The sequence below is a fragment of the Drosophila tropicalis genome, unplaced genomic scaffold (genome assembly GCF_018151085.1).
Source record: "Drosophila tropicalis isolate 14030-0801.00 unplaced genomic scaffold, ASM1815108v1 contig_859, whole genome shotgun sequence".
NCBI classification, from domain to species: domain Eukaryota; kingdom Metazoa; phylum Arthropoda; class Insecta; order Diptera; family Drosophilidae; genus Drosophila; species Drosophila tropicalis.
In genome coordinates this window covers 1327961-1346131 of record NW_027173353.1, presented here as the reverse complement: position 1 = coordinate 1346131, position 18171 = coordinate 1327961, and the positions used below count along the sequence as shown (strand labels likewise).

Here is an 18171-nt window from a genome sequence, read left to right as displayed (position 1 = left end):
CAACAACTACAACAGAAAGGAACAACAATAAAAGAGAGTTTCATGGGCTTCAGCGACAACTCAAAAGTTAAACACAAGACTCAACGACAGCAGAAACAATTAAATAACAAAAAAAAAAGAAGCAAACCAAAAAAAGTTGCCAAAAAACTTTGCCAACATACAGTTACACCCACTACACACACACACACAGAGATACACGGACACAAACAACTTGCTGCTGGCGTCTTTCCGCCGTCGGTTGTGCTTGGCAAGGGAGCGGGGGCAACAGAAAAAAAAAATATAGAGTGGGGGGTGTGGCCATTCTGTATGGAGAAACAAACTTTTAACATAGTAGCCCACATACACACGTACACACGTAGAGGGAGCAAAAAACAAAAAGGACACAAAATAAAAGGCAAAAAGGAACGAAAGGACGATTGCACATTGTGTCAATGTTGTAACAACATTCGAAAGAAAAATGTTGACTTGTTACAATGTACTAACAAATGTGCCAATATATATGTATGTATGCAACTACCTACTTATGTATGTATTGATGGCTTACAGTGGTCAATTTTGTTAAGAAAACTTGGTAACCTGTTCATTTTCGAATTGTTTATGTTGGTGAATTGTTCTGAAACACCGGATGAAACAATGAAAGGCCACATTCAGGCTTACAAAAATTATATTAATTACTTCACATTCAATGCATAGTTTATATGGTTTAAAAATTTGAATTTGTAGTAATTTGAAAGTAATAATAATAATAGACAAGAATAACCTACATACTGAGCTATAAATAAAAGAATTTTCTATTAAGGATCATTGGTCTCTCTGTCCTTATTTGAAATAGTTTGTGAGTGTGTGTATGTGATTGAAATTCGAAACGATACTAACTTTGTGCCACTGTGCAGCATCCAAGCAGCATTGTATGGCAGGCAAAGGATGCCCAATATTACGAGTATGCACGAACTGGCAGAACGAACGCACGAGCGAACGATTGCTCTCGCATTCGCACTCGCTCCTTTCCCATCCACGAATCCTTCTTTAGCTACATAGCAAAACGCGAACGCTTCAGCGAGTTAACTTTGACGTTGTGCTGTAAGCGTTGGGTGCTTCGTTTAAATGAGTGCTCGTTGAATGTGTGAGTAATTGGAAGGATGCTGTACAGATGGGGGAGTCGTATGGGGTAGGGGAAAGCGGGTATGGGTGGTAGAGAAGAAGATGGCAGAGCAAACGACAAGAAGCAAAACATTGATGTTACTGAAGAAGGTTGCCAGCAGACGGTTGTTGTTGTTAGTGGGGGGTTTTTATAGCCTTCCCCGTCCTTCGAAAAGGAGTGAAATGGCGCCAGCTGAAGATTTATATATATATATATATATATTTAGGATATACATACATACATATATCCTGTGTGTGTATATATGCCGATACATATAGAAATATATGTAAGTGTGTATGTGTGTGTTAGAAATTATGAAAGCATTTGGTGTTTTGTGTTTGTGTATTTAAGTTTTGGGTAAACATGACCATTGCTGGCCTAACTATAGTTTGGGTGGAGTGAAATGGCTAATACTTATTGTTGTTTTTGTTATGTATGTATATGAAAACATATTACGAAAAATCACAACAATCTGGAATTCTTGTTTATTCATTAAAGTTATATTAATGAATAACTGTAATTGTTGACAAATACCGTAAATTAGTTAACACTTTTTCGTTTACACCCCTTAAAGGACCTGCACCCATGTGTCAGACCACCCACTGCAGCCCTGGCTTCTGCTGTTGCTGCTGCTGCTGCTGGACTGACCTTCACCCATTTAATGCCACTTAAGCAATGACAAACCGACCAAAAGTTAAGTTGAATGCCATATGAATTCCTCAATGCCTACTTGCAGTTCTTTTTTTTCGGTTTACTCTATGTATTTTAGTCGATTGCAGCTCGTTAAGCCGAGTTCTAAAAATAGTTGGCTCAGATTTAATAATATAGTCTACTTTAGTGCGCAGAAGAGAGAGACAGAGAGAGAGAATTCATCTTCTTCTGTCGATGTGAGTTAAATGTGCTCCCTTTTATCCATTTTTGCCCCAGGAGAGATCACCATAGCAACATTAATGAAGAGCTGAAGAGCTGTTGTTGTTGTTGTTGTTGTTTAACGCTGTGGTTGTTGCATCTGGGATGAAAACTTCAAGTGCACTTCCCGTCAAATGGAGCGAACAGGTTGCTTGTTTATCCAGGACATTTGACGTGTACAGTTGTGCGCGTTGTACATACAAACAATTCGTTTAGTTGCATTTTTTATTTTATGGTGAACAGGGACTTTTATTTAATAAATGGTTTATCAAATTAATCAAAAGTAAACATAATAAATTATTCATTTCACTTTTCTGGCGGGAAAGAAGAACAAATTTTTGTTATTGAATGAGACAAATCTAAAAGATATGGAAATTATATGCATATTTCCTAGTTTGTGCTCATGTTTGTGTGTGTGTATGTGTGTGATAAATATTGGCAAAGTGATGTGCAAAAATTGCATTTTGTTTATTTACATTGTTGGCGTTGTAAAAGCCAAATGGGGGGCAAAACACACAAAGGCAGTAATATTTTATGGCTTATACAAATAAATACATATATGTATGTATGTACATATGTATGTATGGGTGTGTAAATGTGTGTGAGTTCATTTTGGGATGTGCTTCATTGTATATGTATTTTCAATTTAAATTGGTTTTCAATCAATCAAGCATTATTGCCATTTTCAACATTTTGCCTATTGTTGCTAAAAGTTCCATCTCAAAAACACATGCTAGGTAAAAAAATATACAAAATTCATATAAAGCAAGAAAATTCAAGGCATTGCAGAATCTTTATATTGAAATTTTGTTGTGTGTTAGTAATAAACGACTTGGCCTGCAATGAAATCAATTCTTAATAAATACTTTAATAATTGTCATTCATTTGGCTATTGGGGAAACGATAAAGTCTTTTTCTCTCTGTGTAGGCGTAATTAGTTGGCATTAATTGCATACACACACATACACATTGATACACACTTATACTCTCTTCCACATTGATGGCATTTGAGAGTGCAGTTTATGAGTTTTGAGGGAATCGTGTGTAGTTTGAAAACGTTTTCAAAACTTGTATACATTTCCTTGAATGTGTGTGTGTGTGTGTGTGTCTCTGTTTAGATTGTATGAGTGGGAAGTAAACAAATGAGTAAACAATTTAAAGGCTAAGTAAGGAAAGATAACAAGAAATCAAAAAGAATTTTACTAAATAAAATAATATAAATGACATTGATTTGTTTCATGTTTTTAAGAATGGATTGAAATTTACCCATAAACATAAGAGATTGGACTCAAATTTTACCACAATTTAAATATGTTTATCTGTTTCTTTCTTCTGTTTCTCTCAGTGTAGTTAAGCCTGTTTAAGTACGCATGTTTAACCGTGATTTATCTTGACAATTTAATATGTGTGGCTCATGTTTCCCTCTTTTCATTTTTTTTATTTACCAATTTAATTTCGCAAAAAAAAAAACGTAGACAGCTGTTAAATGGAAACTAAGAGACAAGAATAAAAATTCAGAATTTTAATTTTCGTTTTGCGTTTTTTGAGGGGGGAGTTTCCTTTTCTGCTTTTTTCATTTATTTTGACAAGTTATTGAACCTGTAAAAGTTTTTAATTAAAATTCAAATTAGACAAATTAAATGTGTTGGCCTCGATCGGGAGGGACGAAACGAGACGAAATAAGAGACGAAAATAAAGGTATTGTGTATATTTTTATGCCATGGCTAGGATGCGTTTGCCAGGAAGGGAAGGAGGGAAACGTGAGTTAAATTTTAATTGATTTTTCCCCAAGAAAACTGTGGAAGATGTGAGTTTAACTGTGAAAGTCTGTGTGCGTTTATGTGAATGTATTACTGTTTGTATGGATGTACATATGTATGTACCTGGCTTGAAGTAAACGAAGCGAAATGTGGAGTACAGAACAACAGCAGCCGATACATACAAACAAATACATTTATATATGTGTGTATACATATATATATAAATGTATATATATGTATATGTATAAGGACGAGAAGACAAAAGCAACCGAAAACGAACTGGCAGACAGTCAGGCAGGCGAATAAACGACTAACAAATACACACACACACACATACACATTGCGAACGAGTAAGGCTCGGGCATTCGTATTCGTATTCGGCCTGCGTATGAATGGGAGGATGCTTGGCCCATGAGGATTGCTGAAAGGACGATTGAAGGAGGCAAAACGCAAAAACATTTCATCCTGTAGGCCGTTTATTGCTGCCGATGCTGTTGTATACACACACACTCACACAAACACAGATGTATACATATTATATACATTTATATGTATGTATCTCTGTATCTATGTAGAATTTATCGATTTATTTTGACTTCTCTTTATGTGCTCTTATTTAATATAAGCACAGCGATAAGGATAAAAAAACACACACACACAGTAGGAACAACAACAACATGGCAAACAGTTAAGGGATCCCTTCAACCTACTACTGGGAAATGGCTGTTTAGAATGGTTGTGGCAAACTGATGGGGTGGAGGGGCTGCCCTTTTGGGTTCAGTTAGGGTGAGGCACAGCCACAACCCACAATCAACTTTTTTGCGCTTAATGCGCCAATTCGGTCAAAACAAGAGCAACAACAACACCAAATACAGCAGTAGCAACAAAAAAGAAGTCAGCAACAACGACCCAAAGTCAAATTGACTAAAACGCATTGAAAACTTAAGTAATTTCCCAAGTAGGGCCCACAGTTCCTAAAAGCTTTTTTTTTTCTGTTTTGTCTTAGATGCTCGCTCGCCTGAAGCCATCCTAGGTTTTTTTTCCCCTATTCTTCTATTATTTTTCGTCGTTTTTTTTTTTTTTGGCTTTCTTGTTTCTTGTTATTGCAGCTGGCACAAAAGTTGTTAGCCAAGTATGAAAGAAAAAATGTGTTTTATTTTGTAATAACCAAGAATGCACTGAAGTTGAAAGAGAATCGAGACAGACAGCGAGTAAAATAGAGATAAAGATGTCTACAGGGGAATATGGGGCGGAAGAAGAAGCGAAAATTCATAAACTGTTTAATGAAGCAGAGCAATTACATAAACACAAAGACAAAGTCAATATAATTTTACAACATTAAACAACAAAACAACAAAAAATATGGAAATACAGTCGAAATGTGGACTTCAAAACACTTTAGGCCAAGGCTAACTAAAGTGCTGCTCCCAAGATTGGGAGGGGACAGCAAAAAAAAAAAACAACACACTCCAAATAAGATTATAATCTTCTCGATGGTAGCATAAACATATCCTTCCCTTTACTTGCTTTAGTATCGCAAGATCTTTAGTGGATTAATGGAGGACATCAGGAAAAGGACATAGCCATTCCGAAAAGGTTACCATTTAATACTAAATATTTGTTTTAATTTTCTCAGTTTCTAGATGTAGCCAAAATAGAAAAAGAAAATGTATGTCAAGCCGTCCTCTATACACATTACAAAAATTGACAAATTCAAAATGAAAACTTTTTAATTTAAATAAAATAATAACTAAAATTCTATGATAAAGAATAATATGAAACACTTTTAGATTTTAAATCAAAACTTAAACAATAAAAAAAAACAACAACAACAGCAAGATAAAATAAAAAGATAAAGAAACGAAAAAAACCAAATCGTGATTTGTATGTGCATATGATGTACATACATACATACATATGTATGCATGTACGTATGTATATGTGAGTGCGTGTGTGTGTCTTGATGGGAAATGTGTGAAACAAAAATGATCCACCTTCTGTGTGCGCGCGTGTGAAATAAAACATAGAAAGCAAATAAAGAAAAACGAAGTGAAAAGCAGCAGCAGCGCCACCACCAACCAGCAGAAGCAGCAGCATTAGTGGAAAAGGAAAAGCAATTCAATGTCACAGTCAGCGAGCATATATACATTCTACTATATATATATCAGCATATATGCCCCCCACAAACATATAGAAAGCACATAAAAAGCCATTGCCGCAGATTAGAGAGAATCAGCCCAGCCTCCTACATACAGAGCAACATCACCAGCAACATCAACACCAGCAACAGCAACAGCAGCAGCAGCAGCGACGGCAACGACAACGACAATCAACATCAAGCAAGAAACACGAAAAATTCATCATACGCACCGTGGGCCAAACTACACGGAGCTAACCGACAAATGCAGCCCCAGACTGAAAGGTGAGTCAAGGATTATTACCACAAAAAAAAAAAGCAAGAAATAAAACCCAATGCCAATATGCAAAACTCTATACGTTTCTTTTTACATTTCGTTTTCCTTTCATTTTTTTGTTGTTCTTTTGAAAGAGTATAAATTGTATAGATTATATTTTCCTTTGTTATACTTGTCTTTTTCAATACTAACAATATAAAAATGTTAACAAATAAGTTAGCGTAATTTAAGACAATTATGCTATGAGATGATATGTGATGTGATGTGATGAGATGAAATGATGTTGATGTTGATGAGATGATGATTATGTTGATGATGATGATGACTTTGGTATGAGCGTGTGTATAAGCAATTTATTTATGGCTGGTATTAACAAGCATTAGGATATGTGCTAACACTCGCAGTCACACACACACACGCACACACTTACACATACCACACACTTCTACATATTCACATTGACACCCACATACTCATATATAATATACACATAGGTATAGTATGTACAGGCGTACAAGTAAGCATTATGTTAGACACTGAGCATTGTGTTTGTGAAACATTCACGCGGCATAAACGTGCTGCCACAGCAAACAAATATCAATCTCTTCAGCTGGTCAACTCAATGGCATTAATACCTGGGCAAAGGGGGGGACGGGATGGGTAAATGAAAATGTGAAATGAAAGCAATCCGTGTTCAAAGTTCAATGACGTTATTCTCATTGTTGTCACCACCATCGTCAAGGCGTGCCAGTGGCATATTTCCGACAACATTTAGTCTTCCATTGAAATATTTTTATTGTATTTAGTTAGACACAAATAATATCAGACTTCCCACACAATTTTTTGTGTATACTTACTTATGGATTTATTTTACCAAATCAATTGCTATTGTAATGCTTTATTGAAACAACATTTCTGCAACAAAATGAACAATTTTATTGAGATAAATTTGAAATGAAAACATTTGCCCATAGAAGACTTGAAGAAATTTATGAGCAAATTGATAGGAATCACATAAAAATTGGTTTTTAATAAGCCAATACAAAACGAATTGGTAAACAGACTTCTCCCACCATTCTTTATCAATTTCTTCTTAACGAATTTCTTAAGAATCGACTTTTTAAAGTCTATTCAAATAAAGTCTCAAGCCTGGTTTAAGTCGTCTTAATGAAAAATTGAAACAATTTCAAGTGTCTCGTTTTAAACTTTTTGTTTGCTCTGTTTCGTTTTGCCTGTAATTTCAATGAAATCCCTTTAATTCACGGTTCACTCGTCGAGTGCCTGACTGACCAGTGCCTGCCAGTCAGATTTATGACTAAAGCCAAATAATGGACAATTGACGTCACCGTAGAGACAAAAAAAAAAAATACCACAAGGAATTTCTTATTTATTATTTTATTTGTCATTTACGTGGCCGTCTTTTTCCGTCTATTACGTATGCGGTAATACTTTCATCGCGCCAAAAAAAGATTTGTTCTTCAGATCGGCATGTTCACTCTTTTCACATTGTATGTGTATTTTTTCCATTTTTTCTTTTTCTTTTTTTTTTTTTTGGGCTGCCGCATTGATCTATTGCTGATAAAGTGAAAGTCAAGTTATGCTAGAAATGTAATTATTCATGTCTGGCATTGCGGAAGACAACAAACAAGCAAACAAACAAACAACTAAAGACAACAAAAAAAAAAAAAAAAAAAGAAGAAAAGCTACAAGAACAGGGAAATACAAAAATATATCTTTAGAAAAGTCTTAGATGCTGAGCAAAGGGGGTAAGTAGGGGTGCCTCCTGCCCGTGTGGAGACACACACACATACAGGAATGGCAATGCGGACTTCCATTAGTGTCTGTGTGTTGCGCTATGCCATCTCCGCTTCTCCTTGACGGGCGGTGCCCGTCGTTTATCTGTCAGCATTTGGCCCGCTTGATGAACTATTAATTTCTAGACGTGGATGTGAGGCAACAGAAAAAAAAAATAACCAAACCAAAAAAAAAAATGTATTTTCGTCAAATGTGGCACGTGTGCCGGGAACATCATTTCAAATATTTATGCCAGCTGAGGGCGAGAGACCATAAAAAAAATTCCAAAAACGAAACGAAGAAAGTAATAAACGACCGCCAAGTGACAAATTTGGAATTGAAATTGGTTAATAGGTATATAAAAATGAAAACAATAAAAAACAACCACACATTTCGAAGACTTTATACCCTTTACATACTTGAAAAATAAGGAATGTATGGTTACTTAAGATATCTAAGAATGAAATTAGGAGCTATCCTTATCCATATATAGTTTATAATCTTAGATCTGTCTCTTCAATTACAGACAGCGGAGGAAGTTTCCAAAAGGAGAGAGAAAAAGTTACTCCAATTTATAAATACTTTGACAGATTCTAAATATTTCATTGCGAGCACAATAAATAAGTTTGGTTAATATTTTTTTGTGACTGGTTAATGTCTAGTTTAGTCATATAATGATACAATATATTTCCAATAAGCTCTCAAAAGTGCCCACTCTCATAGTTTCTATGCCCAAATCAGCATTGTTCTCTACTTTACGAATTTTCAAAGGGCCAGATAATTGGCAAATTTGAGCCTGTAATGCGATTTAAACTGAATAGATTCGATTCCTGTTCAATGAAGCCTGGAAAAAGCACTCAATTGTTGGTAAATTCTATTAAAATTTGCTTTGTCTGTTTCTGTGTGTGTGTGTTTGTGTGTATGTGGTCCGATAATTAAATCAGCTGCAGACTTTAAGAAACTCCCATGAGGTGTATGCAACATTGTTGAAACACATAATTGGCGGCTGTTGTGTGTTCCTTTGGGCTGTTGCGCTCATACAAGACAACGACAGGTGGTCGTTTCTGTTCTGTTGTTGATAAAGCGGCCAACACGGCGTATGAGTATAAGTATGAGTATGAGTATGAGTATGAGCATTATGGCGAGCGCAGACTCGCTTGATCATCGTTTAGCTCTGCTCTTCATCCATTAGGCTGATTTAATGAAATCGTAAATCAAACGCCGCGGATTGCTAAAAATATACTTGCACGTATTTTATGTTTTTTGAAGTGGAACTTATATGCCAACCAAATAAGATGAAGGAACCTGGTAGTCACCGAACAATAGATGAAACGTGGATGATTGTGCCAAAGTATGTATGTATCTACAGTATCTCTGTGTGTGCGTGCACATTCTCTTGCCCCCTGCTGCTGCTGCTGCTGCGTCTGTTGACTCCTCATCTGACTTTGGCTCTGGTTGTGCCTCATTGTCAGACTGTACCTTCTGCATAGTTGTACCTAATGATGAGCACATGTAATGCTTCGTATTGCAAAACTTGGCGATTCATTTCGACATTTCTTGTGGTGAATAATGCATATGATTTCTATGGTCGAATTTGGTTGTTGGCGTCGTTTTTGGGATCTTTTCATTTTTGTGTTTGTGTGTCTGTGTGTGTGTGTGTTTTTTTTGTTAATTTTTCGTTTTTGAAAAAGTGCAGCCATTGTCGTATTGTCACATTGTCGCATTGTCGTTGTTCGCTTTTGTGTTAGTAGTTGCCTTCGTGCTGTCCGTCTCTCACAAGGCGTGTCCAAGATTTCGCTTGGCTGGCCGGCGTCACAGTTTTTTGGCGTCTGCATTTTGCACTTTGCTGATATATATGTACATACATACAAATATATATCTAACTGCGAATGTCCATTGCCCCAGCAGCATGGATGCCAATGGGTGTGTGCACATCTTTATTTAATTAACATATTTTATTTGCTTCACTTTCCTCGAACATCTCTTCGTTTGTGATTTATGGCTGGCGTTTTGTGCATTTTTATGTTGCCTTTCAGTCATTATTATCACTGAGAAGATGATGATGATGACGATGATGATCGTTTGGCATGCCAGACATGTCCAAGAATTGGTATCAAAATCAGAATCAACATGCCACGCCCCTACCCTTTTGGCCATCTCGCCATATTATTAATTGAGTGCATTAGTCAACTTCTTGTCTGCAGTTTTTCTATTGTTAGGCTTTTCGCCTTCATGTTGCCTGACGGTAAGTGTGACTAATTTTATTTGATTTCATTCTATATATTTCTCGTTATTTTTTTTATATATATATATTTTCTTTACCCCTCATGCACCCTATTCAATTTGATTGCATTGTTGTCCACATCAAAATGTCGCCTTTCAAAATAAAATTAATTTTCACTTACTGTGCCAGCAGACTATATGCTTATTTATAGTATGGGTGTGTGTGTGTGCGTGTATGTGTATCTGCCAGATACAAAACATTCTTCAAATAAATTGTCATCAAAATGTGATTAAATTTTATTGTGTGCTGCAGCATAACATTTATATTTAGATATTAAACAACAAATATATTTTCACACATTGTTAAGGTCCCCTAAGCCAAATTGGAAATTTTAAATGCAAATCGAACAGGTGCATACATACAAATATATGTATGTATGCGCATGTGTGCTCTAAATTATCATTAGATTAGATTTTTATCCAATTACTCATCAAGATTCATATATAAACTGATGCTTTTTATGCCCATTACAGAGATGTTAATGGCTTATTTTCATATACTTAATGATATAAGTATAATTTGTTTATTTAAATCCTATTTAGATTTACTTTTAACGCTAAATAGTTGATGACATAATGACTCCCCGAAGTATTCTCATTATCCAGGGCCACACAAACACACAAAATTACGAGTATTTCCATTTGGAGGTGATGCATCAAAAACTCATTTACTTATATCGTACACACTTTACCCTATTTAGATACATTTTGTTCATATACATACATATGTATGTATGTATGCCCATGAATGAATAATGTCTGTGGGTTGGTGTTAGGCACAGATATTTAATTTTGGCCTAACATCAATCATTTAGCCCATAACACCAGCAACACCAACAACAGATGCCTCTCAGCATGAGCAAATATTTAAAGGGTTTAGCTTAAATGTAAAAATTTGTATAACCTCTAAGGAATGTAATCAGTTATTTTGAAATTCCAGCTCGACTGGTTAATACTCTATACCGATTTTATATATAATAAAGTCTTGTTAGTAGATGCTCGTCGAGTTTTTTATTCTTGGCTCTTTGATTTCGAATTGGTACATTTTCTTTAGAGAAATCAATACATTACCGATGAACAAATGAACGTAGCAAACGGAAGAAAAGTGAAATCAAAGAAGAGAGAGAAAGCGAAAAAATGTGTCGCTAAGGACACAAGAAAGGAAATAAATTAGAAATAGGAAATCAAAACTTCAAACGGAAACAAACGGTCAGCTAAAGAGAACAGCAGAAGATACATATAAAACTATAGAGAAGGATAACAACTGATAGAGAAGGATAAGAATAAAGTACACAAATTTAATTGCCATGGGAACTTAAAGTATGAGAATTTCTATAAATTTAAATCTTTGAGTAATCAATAAAAATTCAATCCTCTTACACTTCAAAATCAGGAGACTATTAACCCAATTTTAAGCAGGGCATTGAAGAACAGTAAATGCAACTCTCAAAAGCCATTTAAACATTATGGGTGCAATAAAAATTATAAATAAAAGTCAGCACATACAGTGGCGACCAAAAAAAAATGGATATATGGATATATGGAAAATCGTCTCACAAAAGGAGACATTTATACCTAATGAGGCTTTCGGTTGTCGTGATCGCTTCTTTTTTAACTAACTTTTTTGCAACGATGTCTCATTCGGCGGAGTAAATAATATTAAGGCAATGACCGATTCAATGTAAATAAATTATTAACAAAATAAACCAGAATTCAAGAAGGAAAAATCAATGTCTTATTACTTTTTGCCGACACTGTATATAAACTCAACTAAGCGCACTCCAAGGGAAATATTGCAAGGCAATGTTTATGTATGGCGCGTTCTCATTAAGCAAAGTGTTCGATAATTAAATCGAAATGTAAATCACAGCATCGGTTGCTCTATACACACACACACACAGACAAAAGCACCCTAAATCCCCATTCACACGTTGGCACTCCAACATGCCGCACACATGGGGCAATTAGCAGACGATCAGCATGCAGCTGTTTAATTGCCACTAAAGCAAACGTTTTTCTTTCTTATATTTTAAAATAATAGAGACGAGCATAGGGAGGAGGCAAATTGTTGTCCACTGAGATGAGAAAACCATTCAATACAATCAATTCAAAAAGAATCGATCGACTTTCTGGATACTTTGTTCAAAAAAGAATCATTAAATTTGGAGGTACATTGTCTACTTCCTCGGATTTTCTTTATAGTTTTGTATATGTTTCTTTATCCATTGTCTAAATACACCCTTTAATGCTATGACTAGTGAGTATAATCAGCAATCAGCCATCAATAAGAAAAACAACAACTGAAAAACAATAATATTGGGAGAAGTCTATCAAAAGCGTTTGCCTTTCGTTGTTTTATTTTGTTTATTTTCAATGAGCGCGAATGATTTTAATTGGATTTTGATATGTGAACAAAGATAGAGAGAGAGAGAGAGAGAGAGAGAGACACAGAACGAGAAACATAGACAGAGAAGGGGTGGGGGTGGGGCTAGAAAGACATACCAATTTCCACCACCACCCACCTATTTGGCCTGCCGTTTTCTTTCAATCTTTCTTTCTAGAGCATTTTTACACACAATCTTTAGAGTATGTACGAGTGTATTTTTATTTTTAGTCTTGCGGTCTAACATTGAAAATTTTCATGTCTAAATCCGTTCATAATGTTGTTGTTATTAATATTATTATTATTATCGTATTATTATGTTGATGACATGGCCAGCCAATGCGGCGTATACGCAATGCGCGTGTTTCATCCCTTTATAATTGAAATTAAATTAATAAAGTGTGAATAAACGTATAGCAGAAGCAACAAACAAAACAAACATTCATATACAACATATATCCATTCAATTTAATATAATAATAAATATCTTAATATACATACATATATAGAAACCCATTAGAGAGGCAAACCAATAGTGTTTTTTGTTGATCTTACTTAATAAAGTATATTTAAGTTAATTAACGTTGACGAACTATTTTACTCCGTCTACTATTAATCAGAAAAGTAGCACTTGACAAATGATTTGTACTTTCTGTTCAGGAACCTCGAGATCTGTTGTTAATACTTCAGAGGTTTTAGAACCCATTCTTATGTCCTATTTTATTTGCCTTAAGCAAAAAAGTCTATATATTTAATAATTATAAAAATCAGGCTATTATAAATATTTGTTAAAATAAAACAAACAAAAATCTTATCATGGAATGCCATAGACCGAGACCAACACCCTTGCTGTTGTTTTTGTTGCCTTTCTCTATAGTTTATATTGTTATTCGTGCTATTGTTGTTGTTGTTGTTGTTGCTGTTGCTGTTATTGTTGGTGCTTGTGTGGCCATATCGCGCCTTGGCTTTCTTCATTAGTGCGTTTTAGTGGGCGACTTGCCAAACATTTTCTTAAACAAATTGTCGTCGCGCTCGACAACATTCCGCGCACTTGCCTTGCGCCTTACTACCGCCCTGGCGACGGCGACCGCGACGACGACGACGACGACAACGACTTCGACCGACGGCGACCCAGTGTGACACACTGTGCTAGTGTTTCACTGCGACTGTGTGACTCTGCGCACATATTGCTTACATATTTTTAATTAAAAATCCAACTCGTATACTCGTTGGTTTTGGCCATCGAAGTTGCCAGCCGAAATCTAAATTCGAATTCAAATTGAAATTGAAATCCAAAAGCATCTTACGCATTTGCATCTGTTTTGCCTGTTGCAAGTTTTCCCTCTTTCTCAAGTTTTTCTTTTTGGGTGCAATCGCTCTGTCTGATGTCTGGGAACATGTGTACGAGCGTGTGGCGCTCCCCCCTCTGTATATCTCCTCTTTGCCCCGCCGAAATTGAAAAGTTCCCTTGGCCAACTGCGCCTTTTGCTTATGCTGTCGCTGGCTTCTCATTTGATTTCGCAAATAGTTTTTATATACTCTATGAAATTTGATGGGATATTCGATTATTTGTTCAACTTTGTTACACAATGTGGCGAATAAGAATTAAACCTTTTAGATTGATTTTATGGTTAAATGTTGAAAAGAAAACCTTTCATTAAGAAAAGAAATTAAAATTTCTGAGAACTTATAAAATAAAATTCTTTTTAGGTGTAAAACTCAATGGGTAAGATTTTTTAGTGTCCTGTAAAAATTCGTTTACAAAAAAAAGAGTGTACAAAGTAAAATTTTTTTGTAATTTATAAATTTTTGCCAATTTTTCGCTAAGCTTTTTGCGGCATTTCTGGCGCATGTTTTGTCAAACGAACACAAATTTCTGTACATGTCTGTGTGCGTGTGTGTGTGTGTATGTGTGTTTGTAAGTAGAGGTGTGGTGAATTGGGAGGGTGATTGTGGGGTATGGAAAGATGAATTAAATTAAAAATAAAACTATAGAAGATTGTAATTAAATAACTAAAAACAAAAATAAGCATTCTAGCAGATAGACAAAGACTATTGTGTACCAAAAATAACTATGTATATATGGTATATATGTATGCAGTTATAGTAAACTATATGCCATGAGTCTAAAGAAGAACAAGATGACGGTGTTGATGATTAGAAGACGAAGTGCAGAATCGCCAGAGAGAAAGATATTCGCTCAAAATGTCAAATAAATCGAATATATATGGGAAATTTGAAATTTGTATTACTGAATTTAATCAAAGTTTGCGCGAAATGTGAAATATATAAATTGAATTTTTTAAACAACCGAAATTGCTAAATATATTGTTTATTTTGACTGGTTTATGAACACATACATAAGTTTCCTCAATCAAATGAACTGTGGCTCTGGAGGCAACAAAATGTGACAGAGGCAAACAAGAAAATGCTATGTAAAACACTTGTTTCAATGTCATATATGTATACTTTTTTTGGGGGTTTGCTAATGTTTTCTTTTCTTCAAACATAAACAAATGCTCAGCTGGACAAATGCTTCAATCAATCAATCAGTCAATCAATCAGTCAATCAATCCATCACTCAGCCAGTCAAAAGCCAAACTAACCACCATCACCTGCCCGCATTCCCTCAGCAGTCAGCGCTATGCGTATAATTCTCATTATTCTTGCATTTTTTTCTGTCTCCTTTTATTTTATGTATCTTTGAGATTGCGTTATTCACATCTAACACATACACACACACACACACACACACAGACACAGACACAGACCGTGCCATCACACACTCTCACACTGTCTGTGTGTGTATGTGTGCTTGTGTGCGGTTGTGTGTCCCCTATGCATGTGCTCTTCTCGTTTCGTTTTTTTTTTTTTTTTCGGTTCTTTCTAATGTATTTATTTATCTTGCTTTCGGTTTTTATGCGCACATTTTTATGCATCAAATTTTAACTTTTTGTTTGTTTTGGGTTTTCCTCAATTCTATTCTATTCGTTTTTCTTTTGTCACCAAAAAAAAAAAAAACCGAATGGAAAATAAAAATCAAAAAACTAAAAGAAAAACAAAATTCGAATATGTTCTATCATACAAAAAACAACAAACTTTTTGCAGATTTTTGATTTTATATCCCCATCATCACAACCACCACCACCACCACAACTACAACTACTACAACTACAACAACTATAATAAGTACAAGCACCAACAGCAACAACAACAACAACAACTACTACTACGACAACGATATCATCAACGGCGTCAATTGCGACGATGGCTGCCATAAATACGGTAAGTACGCGATCAAATTCACCGACCACAAACAGCATAATGGCGGAAACGATACACTGGATCCTAATGTATCGGGTATTGGGTGTACTTTCATATGGAAGCCATACAATTCTATATAGAACTAGGATCCTTAATTTTTTTAAAAGATATTTTATACATACATAAATCAGAGAAGTATTCATACTAGAATTGTGTCAAACAAACCTGACGAATCTTTCCTGAATTTTGTTTCTTGCCAATTCATTGACAACGCCAACCATTTGTATCATTGGGTTTCTTGGAAAAATTTTATAAAATAGGCTCTACTACATTGAAAAAATAACTCCATTTTGAATGGAAAGTGGTCCTTGTCAATCCATAACTCTGTTTAAAAGTGTCACATCACTCATACGACTAGTTGTCCCTAAAGTAATGATAAACTTATTTCTAGTTTATTCTAAACTACTGTTGATCTACTTTAAACTAAACTGACATATATAAATAAATAGAAATTAAAAGTTAATTCATAGAGCTCATTTATGACTAAAAGGCAGAATTGTGAGTGAATTATAGATAAGTTTTAAATTCCTTCAAGTTTACTTAATACAATAACTTTTAATGCATGAATAGTAGTTGGCAACAGTTATGTTTCTTATAGTTGACCTCATTCTTTGAATGAGAACGAAACCTAGTTAGAGTAGCCAAAAATGACTAAGCAAATCGACGTATTTAATCAATTTATTCGGTTAGGTTAGTTTGTTGTTAATGTCGGGCCATGCCAACTGTATAAATAATGATTTGAATGCCATAAACTAATTACAATGAAGAGTAATCAAATAATGTATTTTACTCAAAATATTACGTATACGAGGTGTGTAAAACACAAGCGAAAAGCATTACGCAAAATGCCATAACTTAAAAAGGCAGTTCAAAGGCATATTCAGGCATATTACCTCATAAACAAGATTTCTTTCTTCCATATTTCTTGAAAATTTCAAATAAACACAAATATGCTGCCAGGCGCAGACTTGGAGAGATGATGAATCTGTTATTGATGATGACGAAGGCAAGCGTATAGCCCTTCCCACTGCCATTGCCATTGGCGTTGCCTGATGAAACATGTGTTTCGGCTCATTTTACTAATAAGCAAAAGACCGAAAACCAATGACAAATTGCCGCCTCGGCAGGACTTTAGCGTTTTCAATTTAAATATTGGCATACATACATAAACTCATATGCAATATGTACATATATATATTTTATAAATATGTATTATATCATACTTATAAACAATCATCGGCAATCTCAGACTCAAAGTCTGTTGTACAAATTTATGAAAGAAATTCTTAATACATTGCCATACAAAGGGTATATTCATTTTCAAAATGGATTCACCTTATTCTCTTCTTTATATTCCTTCTTTTGCTCTATTAGCTATGTTCATTTTCAATTTCTCTAAAAGGGTATTGAAACGTCGTCATATAAACTTAACAAAAACTCGTTTTTTTCTGGGTTTTTCCGCCGTCAATGAAACAGGCACCTCTTCATATTTTTTTTCTTTCCTTCGTCAGACTCACTCGCAGTTTGGTCTTTTCCCGTTTTCATTCTTTCATTTATTATGCTTGGTGGTTGCTCTTTTTTTATATTTTGTGGAGTGACATTGACATTTGATTGACATACGAATCATACTGTAAAAATATACACAGATACACACATACACATGACGGCCTGCATCCATAAAAAGCGGAAAAAAACTCGCTAGGTAAAAGTGGCAGCAGGCAATTGGTGTATCCACCATGTCGTAACAGGATATATCAAGAAGCCTACACCACCCAGCACCACGAGCACCAGTAGACCCGCTGTGATGAATGAAACGACAGCCTGGCGTGCTATGGAGACGAGAGTTTTCGTTGTTTTTTTATTTTTGTTATCATTTAGGACACATAAATCTCAAACGCCATACAGACACAACAAATAATCATTTAATGATCCCCGCTTTGATTTAGTGTGAAAATAATTGATGTGAGCAACAATTAAATATGCCCACCGAGAATGATGTGAGTGAGATTGTTAAGATGGATTGCAGTTTTTCAAGTAAAATTTGATAGGACAACATTTGTGCTCTTTGCTTTAATTTGAATTGGAATGTAATTTAGACAAAGGTACTCTTTTTGTTTTCTCAATAGGATTATTCCATTCTTTGGCACTTCCGATCCCATTTCA

At 35.1% G+C, this 18171-nt stretch overlaps 1 protein-coding gene across 7 annotated transcripts in view; it reads left to right on the top strand.

The window, feature by feature from the left end:
• LOC137581917 (uncharacterized) overlaps positions 1-18171 on the top strand; it is a 37306-nt gene that overhangs the window by 1460 nt on the left and 17675 nt on the right. For 5 of the 7 annotated variants that reach the window (XR_011033255.1, XR_011033254.1, XR_011033253.1 and 2 more), the window contains exons 2-3: positions 5447-6232; positions 15793-15969. Coding sequence is in view for 3 of the 7 variants with exons in the window: in XM_068296315.1 (XP_068152416.1) it covers positions 15952-15969 (18 nt within the window). In the remaining 4 variants the exon portion in view is untranslated. Of the gene's footprint in view, positions 1-5446; positions 6233-14394; positions 14411-15792; positions 15970-18171 lie in introns of all 7 variants that reach the window. The other 2 variants (XM_068296316.1, XM_068296317.1) reach the window with 2 other exon arrangements.